This window comes from Schistocerca americana, chromosome X (assembly GCF_021461395.2).
Source record: "Schistocerca americana isolate TAMUIC-IGC-003095 chromosome X, iqSchAmer2.1, whole genome shotgun sequence".
NCBI classification, from domain to species: Eukaryota; Metazoa; Arthropoda; class Insecta; order Orthoptera; family Acrididae; genus Schistocerca; species Schistocerca americana.
In genome coordinates this window covers 122929069-122941089 of record NC_060130.1, presented here as the reverse complement: position 1 = coordinate 122941089, position 12021 = coordinate 122929069, and the positions used below count along the sequence as shown (strand labels likewise).

The 12021-nt window shown below is 38.4% G+C and overlaps 1 protein-coding gene across 1 annotated transcript in view; it reads right to left on the bottom strand.

Annotated features, from left to right (window-relative positions):
• LOC124555397 (N-fatty-acyl-amino acid synthase/hydrolase PM20D1-like) overlaps nt 1-6827 on the bottom strand; it is a 124954-nt gene extending 118127 nt beyond the window's left edge. Inside the window, exons 1-2 of the mRNA XM_047129293.1 lie at nt 6498-6827; nt 1635-1870 (exon numbers count right to left, since the gene is read on the bottom strand). Coding sequence (XP_046985249.1) covers nt 1635-1870; nt 6498-6819 — 558 coding nt within the window. The 5' untranslated portion in view covers nt 6820-6827. The remainder of the gene's footprint in view (nt 1-1634; nt 1871-6497) is intronic.
• Between the last annotated feature and the right edge of the window lie 5194 nt (nt 6828-12021).

Here is a 12021-nt window from a genome sequence, read left to right as displayed (position 1 = left end):
AGTATCGTCTGTTTCGCCACAGCATACTTCCCTGCTAGGGGGGGGTGCTTTGACCAGATTGTAAATTAAATCGACGAGGTTGTGAAGATGGTTCATGAGGCAGGCGAAGCGTGCGTCGTCGTCCAAAGCACAGACATTGAATGTTTGCTCAACCAGGTTAAACCAGAATTCCGGGTGAGCGGGTTTGAAGTCTGGTAATTTCGGCAGATTCGGCACTGCTGTCACTGCGGAGGTGCGCCTATTACTTCAGACAGAAGTAGAGCATGCAGAAGATTGCGAGTCCGAATTATTGGCGTCCCGTAATGCGGGAATTGCGAAATTCACTTGGCGCCGGGGGGGCGGCTGAGAAGCGACGGATGCTCGAACGGTGTGAGGATCGTAGTCAAAATGTGCATTCTCATTGACGTGGTAGCTCGGAGAGAAGCCACAAGTGCTTAAGTACGCCGGTGAATGTCCATTATGCACACAGTATTCACTCGACTGTGAGTGGATGGGCTGGTTGCAGATGTCAGAGTAATTACTGTCCAGCACAGAATTGTTGATTTGATTAGAAGCAACACAAGGATCCCACACACGTCCACTAGGATGCACACTCGGTATGATATTTGCTGTTTGGCGACCATTGAACACCCGTTCACTAACCGGCGCGGAAGGATACACACGTGGCGGGAACTGGTTCGAGTTTGAATTTACTACTGGATTTTCCAAAGTAGCAAAACCTCGCTCGACGCCACGAACTGTATTGAATTGTGTGTTCAACACAGGAGTAGGAATGTTCCGACCAACACTCTGTGGAGAACACGTGGGAAGGTCCAGGCTAACAAAGCCAGAGTCCACGACTGCTGGTGGTTGGAAGAAACTGGCGGCAATCGATGAATTCCACTGCATGTTCTGGCTGAAGGATTCCGAAGATTCTTGTAGCATGTCCACTATGACGGCAGGAGTGCTGGAGAGATGTTGCTGGAATCCGGGCGGCGGTGAATGCTGAAAGGCCATTGTCTGGAGCTGAACAAAGGCCCTTGCGATCGCGGAGAAACCCGACGCGGTAGGCGCGTAAATAACCTTCGGGCGGTAACTCGGACGCGTATTACACAAAAACGGGGTCACCAGTGAGGGAATACAGAATAGTTGTAGGTAAACAACTAGAATTCACTCAGATACAGATTTATTCACACTTAGCTTCTACACAGATACAAGTCCGGAGGCTAACTCCGTTAGCGTCCAACATCCTGCCCAAAGCCCTCTCCTCAAAGATAGCACACTTACGCACAGAACAAATATCGATATTTATGGCGCTCTATGCCACAAATATAAAAATCTGAAAATATTCCTTAATTGCTGCAAGGAGTCCAAAATAATGTGTATATAAAGCAAATAATTCAATTCTATGTCATTTGTAAAGAGCTGATCCTCGTAGACAACCCTATTGAAGACATCTATAACATTTTTTTTATTCTTCCATTTTTGTTCCAGAGTATACCAATTTAAGAGAGAGAGAGAGAGAGAGAGAGAGAGAGAGAGAGAGAGAGAGAGAGAGAGACCATACACCAAAATCTGAATTCCTCATGGTTAATGTACATTTTACAATACTTTTTCTACTAACATATATAAAATAACTATTACAATGTGCATACCATTACACCTGTTTTGTCATCGATGGCTCCTCTACCATAAACAAAAGTTTGGTTAACAATTTTTCCACTAAATGGAGGAACATCCCATGCTCTAGGATCAGCTGGAACAACATCCAAATGAGAAGCCAACAAATATGGTAGCTTTCCTTTACTTGTGCCTTCCACAGTGTACAACAAACTGTACTCGTTGATAACTTCTCTCTTAATGTGTGGTGAGCTATGGATCAATGGAAAATCTGAAAAGAGGTCATTTTTAGTTGTGTTATTCAGAAGATAAAAGCTATTCTGCAGATGTCTCAGTCACTTACTCCATTTCTGCTGATGCATCAGTGCAATAGAGTGAGCAACAATGCACACACACTATGTTTTAAACTCTGCTGAAAAACATTATCAGTAAACAAACAAATATATTCAAATTCATTCAAGTGTTTTCTTAATATCTTACATACTGTATTGCTGTTTTGAGATACAAAGCTGATTGACATGTGGTTGTGTAGGAGACAGCCAGGCATCATAAATTTCCAAATTGGTTTAAAGTTTATACTGTGTTCTAGTGTATTTTAAAATTCAAGTTTTTAGATCTCCTAATACTTCCTAAATTTTTGTATGTGTGTAGAAAAATTTGTTTTTGGCCTCTAGTCATTTAATAAAGCAATGTATTTTTTGTAACTTCTAAAACATCTGCTCACATAAAATTTCATACATCTCTAGCTGCTATGGAAAATTTATACTTTAATTGGACTTCCATAATCATGAAATAACCACTGAAAGGGAGGCACTTATCTGGGCAAGAAATTAGTATCCCAGGACGCATCGCTTATACTGTGCAGCACTGCCCCTAAGTTTGATAATGGCCTCAATTCAGCAAGTAGAGCGTCCGCAAATTTCTCTAGAAATCCAGCATTCATGGTTAGATCCCACAGAATTATCAATTTTTGGGGATGCTGTTTGCTATATTTCATCTGCTGTATCAAATAGTACCAAATATTTTCTGTGGGACTATGAAATTGTGATTTAGCTGGTCAGCTGAGATGTGATATGGTGCCTGAGTGTTCACAAACCATCAACATGTGTGTGCAGCCCTGTTAACATGGCTGTAATTCTGGAATGGGAGTGTCCACAGGATAGTCATTATGAAGATTTAGATGAATGGACAACATCTGAGCACTGGAACTGTTAAAATCAACATCCCAGATCACATTCAAGGTAACCTGAATGAGCGTTTCCAAGTCACGGTACAAAAAACACCCCCAAAACACCACAAAAATCACTCAAAACATTACAAAAATCACTTTGTATCTGGAGTATATTCTCTACTCAGTGTGCTCTAAATGCTTCATTGAACTGTCAGTAATCACATTGCCTTGCATTAGTTGAAAAGGGGCAAATTTGCAACTTCTATGACCTCACTACACACTGAAGAAGTGCAGCTTTATGTGCTGTTGAGAGCAATTTCTGTTCATGCAGTTCCCTTTGCAGTGTTTGCTCGTAAAACTGATTGAGATGAGCCTGAATTCACTGATAATACACAGAAGAGCCAAAGAAACTGGTACACCTGCCTAAAATTGTGTAGGGCTCCTGCGAGCACACAGAAGTGCCGCAACACAATCCGGCATGGACTCGACTGATGTCTGAAGTAGTGCTGGAGGGAATTGACAACATGAATCCAGCAGGGCTGTCCATAAATCCAAAAGAGTATGAGGGGGTGGAGACCTCTTATGAGTAGCATGTTGCAAGGCATCCCAGATATGCTCAATAATGTTCATTTCTGGGGAGTTTGGTGGCAAGCGGAGGTATTTAAATCCAGAAGAGTGTTCCTGGAGAAACTATGTAGCAATTCTGGATGTGTGGGATGTTGCATTATCCTGCTGGAATTTCCCAAGCCCATCGGAATGCACAATGGTCGTGACTGGATGCTTACGTATGTGTCACCTGTCAGAATCATATCTAGACATATCAGAGGTCCCATATCAATCCAACTGCACATGCCTCACACCATTAAAGAGCCTCCACCAGCTTCAAAATTCCCTTCTGACATGTAGGATCCATGACTTCATGAGGTTGTCTCCATACCCGTACACGTCCATCCGCACGATAAAATTTGAAATGAGACTCGTCCGACTAGATGACATGTTTCCACTCATGAGCAGTCCAATGTCAGTGTTGACGGGCACAAGTGAGGTGTAAAGCTTTGCGTTGTGCAGTCATTAAGGGTACATGAGTGGACCTACTGCTCTGAAAGCCCATATTGATGATGTTTCATTGAATGGTTCACACTTGTTGACGGCCCAGCATTGAAATGTGCAGCAATTTGCAGAAGAGTTGCACTTCTGTCATGCGGACTATAACATCTCATTCAAAATCACTTAAATCTTGACAACCTGCCATTTTAGGAGCAGTAACTGATCTAACAACTGCACCGCACATTTGTCTTATAGAAACATTGCCAACTGCAGTGCCTTATTCGTCCTCTTTAGGTACTCTGTATTTGAATACATATGCCTATACCAGTTTCTTTGGTGCTTCAGTGTAGCAATTCATGGCACTGATTGTTATTGATGAGTTGTAACAATCACCCTGCTTCCTGTAAGCTAAGTTCTTTTTACAAACACAGGGCTTATGCTGTATGCCATGGCTGTGAATGGTGCACCATTTCTTTTAGATATGCTGGACATTCTGCTTTGATGCCCCAATGAATCAAGCAATTACATTCAAGGTGTGACAATGGGCACATCCAACAGATAGCTCATTTCCATCATTCTGTCACATTTTCACATCAATCCACCATCCTATCATGATTCCACACAAACTGGCACATGCACGCCACTTCACTACCATGATGTATGTCAATGGTGGAGGGTCACATGACTGTCTAGTACTAGTTGTACACCATCTACAGTGCTCCAAAGCAACCAGTGTCCTCTTGTAAAGGGGTTGCTAATGTTTTGTCCAGTGACCTTATAAACAGTCAATAACTACGATCTTCTTTCTTAAGGCAAAATAATTTATATCTAAAGCACTCTATCCCTTCCATATTGTTGTTATTCCATCATGAATTTTCCATTGTCCAATAGGTCAAAATAATACATTATCCCCAAAAAGAAAAATTTCACCCTGCTTTAAATGAATAATGCAACAAAAAAGGGAAAGGCCAGAAGTAACACTAGGATACATGAACCCACAGTTTTATACTGTATTATTTACAAATACATTTTGTTCATGAGAGTAAACAAATCTATTAGTTTATAACTCAATAGTAATTTCATAATAAATTGCTTTAGAAAAAGACAGTAATTTTTTTTTTTTACTTACAAACAGTAAATGTGATGTAATTAACACAATACCGGAAAATCTTGGATGGAATGAAGTAAATGAAATTAGTAAAGATAACTTTGCACCATTTAATGGAATCTTTTAGCTGTGAATAAGCAAATAGACATGAATTTGTACATTGTAGCTTAACATGGAAGTATTATGGAGATGCTTCACAAACTCAAGTGGGACTCACTGAAGGGAAGGCGATGTTTTTCACAAACTCAAGTGAGACTCACTGAAGGGAAGGCGATGTTCTTTTTGAGGAGCACTATGAGAAAATTTAGAGAATGGCATTTGGGACTGACTGCTGAACAGTTCTCCTAGCACCAATGTACATTTTGTGTAAGTCTCATGGAGATACGATGAGAGAGATTAGGACTCATATAGAGGCATACAATCATTTTTTGCTCACTATTTGTGAGTGGAACAGAAAAGGAAATGACTAGAAGTGGTACAGGGTACCCTCCACCAGACACCATACAGTGGCTTGTGGAGTATGTATGTAGATGTAGAACTTGAATAGTTTCCTTCTACTGCAGAACGCATGCGAGCATTCATGCTCACATGCAACATAGGTTTTGTGTAAGGGTTTTAAGGAATAATTCAATTTATCTTTCAAGATGAATGAATGCATTGATGCAGCCCACACTGGGCTATAACTTGAGAATGACATCAGCCAAAATCACAGTTATAAATAAATACATTTAATAACAGTCTGGGCAGAAAATGTTGTCATTTGTAAAAGTTTGGAATATTGTTTGCTTGCCTATCTGCTGCTTAACAATTAAGTTATGTAGTGAGTAGTTATCTTTATGCATTGAGTTGTTAAAAAATATGATGTAGAAGCCATTACAATACATGAATTGTTTTTGCATGATATCTAGTAATATACTACTTTTGTAACCTTAAGAAGTTTTGCAATAGTTATAGTTATTTGTACACTTCTTCAACTGCTGATGTACGAGTCTCAGATTAATTATATTCTATAAACATACACTGCAAAATAGATACCTCTGACATATGAAAAATTTGTATCAAGGGACAAAGATTTTGTCTTATTCAACCCCTCTACTTTCTTTGTGTCTACTATTACATTCAAAACTTCATTTCCACTATACAGCCCAGAACAAAAAAGCAATGTAGTGATTATGGAAAATTAAAATAAAAGAAATAACCGTCTTTCACGAAAAATATGCTAGCCCATGACTGCCAGAGTCAGCCACATAATTTTCTGTCTTTTGTGATTAGTGCCTGAAATTATCATGCATAAATGATATGTCAGTTCCCAGGCAATTTAAGTCCAATGACAAGGACAGTAATATGATTAACTTGTAAGCTGGTATACTTTCCTTCAATATAAAAAATTTAAATATAGTGGATGTATTATGATTTATAAGACTGGATGATATCCAATCTGAAAGAGAAACAGAACTGATTTACCATTATAAAATTTAATAAACATCACTAAATTACGGAAACAACTCAAAATTGATCACTGGCATAAAAACATCATCATAAATACTTCTCTCTTTCAAATAAGAACCTTACTTGTCTTAATAAACTCATGGTACTGGAGTATAGCCTGTTTCTCTTGTTTATCAATTGCATATGACACGGTAGGAATCCTCAGTGCTCCAGCAAGACGTTCAGACCTAAGCTTCATGCTGCTCCTGTCAATAGCATCTGTAGTCTGGTCTTTCAGGAGCTCTAGTATGTCCACATATTGTTGAGGTTGTATGAAAACAGCTCTGAGGAAGGCTATAAGACTCAGGAACAATGTAACTGCAAGTGGAAGTCCAATAACTGACAGAAAAATTTTCTGCCAGCATCTGTATCTGAGTCGGAGTTTTCTTTTGTTTGTTGAGCCCATGATGAATTTCTGGAAAAGAAATGAAGATCTCAATTATAGACACCTGTATCACTTACACATACTTGACTGATATTCTGAACACAATTTCAGTATTTATGCTAAATGATAAAAGTACTTATTTGTAATGTCAGTAGTATAAAGATTAAATCCACTTTTGGGATTTGGACAAAATTTTTGCAGACATCACACACAATGCAGCATATTTCAGTCTGTCTTGCTAAACTCTTTTGTGCAAGTATGTTACCTCAATATCTAATCAGCTGCAGTGTCATCAAAAGAGCGAGGTCCGGTAGTAAAGTTGGTACCTCACAGCAGAACCACTAACTAAAGACAGTCACTGCCAGATGCAGGTATGAATGAGAGACAGTGATGAAGACATGCGCTCAACAGATTTGTTACACCACTGCTTCTGGAAGTCTACTTACACCAGGGTGCAGTGCTGCTCACCCACTCTTTGATAACCTACTCTGATAGCAAGCTCATTGTAGTTCATATCCAGGAGGGAGTTAATGTCATTATTCAGAACTATGTACCAAAGTTCATAGTTAAATGGAAGTAGTATTTGCCTGTCATTCAGTACAGGAGAAAAACTGTTGCAATATTACATTAAAGTATTACTGAGTACTAGCAGTTATCATTGTGTTATGCGATTATAAATGTATGTCATTCATCATATGGACATGGACATGGACTTCTGTATTAAAGAGTTTTACTGAAACTGAACAAATATTCTCGATGTGTTTTAGCATCCCCTTGAGCTCCCCCAGAAGTCTAATCTATTGTCATCTAGACTCACAACAACATGTATAAAAGCAAAAATACTTGGCATGTACTAAAATATGTACATACACTGTTTACTGTGTAGTTTAGGAGGTTTAAATACAAGAAACTGATGAGTGAAGGTTGCTTTAAAAGCAGATAGCCACAAGCAGAAAGGTTTTTTCATAGAAGCAAAACCTGTCTGAAATAGCGACCGAGCTAACTTGAAGTAATAATTTAATTCAATTTAAATTTGTACAACAGGAAATCTATAAAAGTAAATTTATGAAAATAGGCGTAGTCTTCTCTGAAAAATGCTCATATGATTTTTGCCTAAAGGTTATTGTCCACTAAGGTCAGTTGCTGAAATTTTAGCTACTGGGAACACAGATATTTCTTATTGAAATTTACAGAATAATGCTAAAAAAATACTCTTCTGCACTGTGTTGCATGTTAGGATCCCTTGTGTGAATAAGTGTGTGTCTTTTCTGCTTTAGAGAAAGGTCTTTTGACAAAAAGCTTAAATGTATAGCAGTCCTTTTGTTATGCCTGTTTGTGACTCAGTGTCTCCTCTATATGGTGAATAGCTATATATCCTTTTCATAATATTACTGATTTGATAACTTGTAATCTATTTTTATATTTTACAGGTAACTATTGAAGTATTATTGTAACATTTGTCATATTTCACGGTTCTTGCAAGTAAATATTGTGTTATAAAGGACACAGGCATCTAACCCAGAAGGCAGGAAAGAAAAGTACACTTAGTTGGATATGTATAGTTCTTCAAATTTTATTATTATGTTCAGTTGGAGAATGCATGAACATTTGCTCATTAAATGTTGAGACATGAAATCTCATAGAAGGTAGACAACAATGGTTATATTATAACATTGTACTATTTGGAGCTGAATAACGCACTTCAAAAAAGTCATACAGTTGGTGAAAAATGACTATTAATTCAATTGCTCATTTGATGCATTTTGGATTTATTTTCATCTCCAGACATCTGAAAAGTGAGATGATAACAAATTTGTACATAGAATATGAAAAATATAACAGACATTAAAGTATAAAATGCAACATATGAAAACCTATCTAAGTGAACAGAGGGTACAGGATACGAGTCTTTCAAGAGGTATACATACCTAAACAGAGAGACTACCAGCTACTGGAGGGGTACAGAGGGGGAAGGAAGACAAGTTTGGTCACCAGAGGGCAGGAGTTACATGGTGGTGCCATGGGCATATTATCTGACATTTCACATACAAAAAAATGCTAAACTATTTTTTCAGAGGTTACAGACTGTCTAGCAACAATAAGTACAAAATGTTAAAATCTCAAAACTTCCTGGCAGATTAAAACTGTGTGCCAGACTGAGACTCAAACTCAAGACCTATGTCTTTTGTGGGCAAGTGCAAAGTACTGGTAAAGCACTTGTCCACAAAAGGCAAAGTTCTGAGTTTGAGTCTTGATGTGGCACACAGTTTTAATCTGACAAGAAGTTTCATATCCGCGCACACTCTGCTACAGATTGAAAATCTCGTTCTGGAAACATCCCCCAGGTTGTGGTTAAGCAATGTCTCCGCAATATCCTTTCTTCCAGGAGTGCTAGTTCTGCAAGGTTCACAGAGGAGCTTCTGTGAAGTTTGGAAGGTAGGAGATTAGGTACTGGCAGAAGTAAAGCTAAGAGGACAGGGTGGGAGTCACGCTCGAGTAGCTCAGATGGTAGAGCACTTGCCCACGAAAGGCAAAGGTCCCGAGTTCGAGTCTCGGTCCGGCACACAGGTTTAATCTGCCAGCAAGTTTCATATCAGCACACAATCCGCTGCAGAGTGAAAATCTCATTCTCTGCAAATCTCAACTGCAAACTTTCTTGATTGATAAGGTGTATGGAACCATAGAAACACCCATGAACAAATGCTAGGTTCCACACAGCAAGGATGCAAGGGCTGTACAAACATACCACATACAGAAAAATGAGTGGCATCAAATATTGCAAAGATTCCTGTGGTTCACTCCTAACTGATATCTATTGCCTATAATCATTACAAGGAATCTGGCTTACAAAAGTGAGCAAAAATATGATTTTATATGCACATAGGTGAAGGGGCTACATGAACAGTTCACATATTTTTAGTAACAATAATTAAATTATGTTCATGTGGTCAACAAGTCTGGTGTAGAATAACAAAGTGTAATCCACTGAAATGGACCAGTGTAACTAAAAATTTCTTGTTAGAGGTGATGGTGATAGAAGCTCCTGGCATACAGGAGGAAAATAAGAAGGTATGAGACTGAGGAGGGGGTGTGTGATGAAAGGAGGGGTGCAAGAAGGAGGTGGGCAGGGGAAGGAGGGGGAAAGAGGGGGAGGGAGGATGGTGTTCAATGTGAGTCAGATAAAAACATTGTATAAAGCATAGAATGAGTACCAGTAAAATATACAGTATATATATACCGGGTGGAGCAAATAAAAGTGGCCCAGACAAGTGGATATGGCTGGATGGGAATGTATGTGTATAATCACACCCTATGATGCACACACAATGCCACGTGATTTACATCAGTTCCTTGTAGCACATTTACACCATCTTCACACCTGACAGAGTTATTAATAGAGGTCAGTTTGGTCACGGTCCTGTCAGTGTGCGTTACTTTGTGTGGGGAGCACTCAAGTCTAAGGCGTATCACAGCAACCCTTGTAGTCTTCAAGTACTGCAGCAGAACATTTCAGATGAGACTGCAGCAATTCCAACAGTCTAGCTTCAATCTACCTTCAGTAACTTGCTGGCCAGAACTAAAAAGTACCAAGAGATGACTGGTGGTCACTTTCAACATCTGCTATAGTCATGTTAGTACCATATTTACTTTTCTCTGCTGTGTTTCTTTGTAACCTGGAACTTTGTTCTCCGGGCCACTTCCATTTGCTCTGTCCTGTATATTACTATCTCCCATAAAATGAACCAACTACACAGCCAGTACCAAAGCTGTTTTTTTTTGCATTTAAAATTAATCATGCAGTCTAGGAAGCTAGTAATTAAATTGAGTCCAACATATCCATCCAAAAAAATACAAGATTATACAATCAAATTTATATTAAAGCAAATTTACTGCATACATTAAGTCCAATCTGAGAGTCTATAAAAAAGTTATATGTGGTTACAACAGTTTTAGTTTTTAACCAATATGAAATTGTATTTTCAATATTTGATTCCACTCATTTTCCTGTATATGGTATTTTTGTATGCCACCTGCATCCTTGCTACATGGAGCCTAGCATTTGTTCATGATTGTTATGTATAATTTTGTAGACCTCATCAGTCACAGAATCTTTCAATTGATATTTGTAAATTTTGTACTTATTGTTACTAGACATCCTATAACCTTTGTAAAAATAGTTTGGCATTTTTGTACATGAAACATCAGATATTATGCTCATGGTGCCACTATGTAACCCTTGCCCTCTGGTGGCCAACACTGACTTCCTTCTCCCTCTGAGTCCCTACAACAGCTAGTAGTCTGTCAGCTTATGTTACATGTACAGCTAGTAACACTCATATACTGTGACCCTCTATGATCTAGCGTATGTTTTCATGTATTGCATTTTGTATTTTGTTAATGTCTGTAAAATTTTCATATTCTATGTATAAATTTGTTCTCATCTTACTTTTTAGATGTTCGATGATGGAAATAAATCTGAAATGCATCAAGTGAGCAATTTGAAGTCATTTTCACCAGCTGTACAACTTTTTTGAAGTGACCTATTCAGCTCCATTACACTCATACATTATAAAATAACATAGAGCATCTGAGTGAAACTTGTATTTTAGAGCAATAACCATCTGCCAAGTTTTGTTTTCATTCAGCAAGACTGTTCACTCTAAACCAATAGGATAATTGAGCAACTCTCTTTTCTACACAATTTTTAAGGTTACTGAGATCATTACTACTGTGAAGAAAAGTTGTCAAACTATTGTTCCAGAATGTTGGAAATTAGTAAAGAAAACTTGTGTCATCTGCACACAGTACTGTACTTGATCTAGTAAATGAGAGTAGGTACTTAATCATTGCAAGGCAGCAGCAACCATATGAGACAGACACAGCAACAGGAAAGTATATGATTTTGTGACTTTAATGAGTTCATAACCATGAGCAAATTTTATAATTTCATCTGTGTGCTTTGATAGTTAAATTTCTTGAGTTTCTGCGTGTTAATTTAATATCTAATAGCCACAGTTGCCAAGTTTTCGTCTGCGTCGGAAAGTAAACCAATTTTGTGACATATTACAAGTTCCTAATCAGGGGCGAATTATTTAATCTCACCTGAGTGCTTTGGTAGTTCAGTTTTTGAATCTCTGCATATTAATCTAACTAGTTAGACACAGTTCCTGCATTTTCATCAGTGTCTACAGAAGAGTTCAGCAGCACGTGCCCCAATAGTCT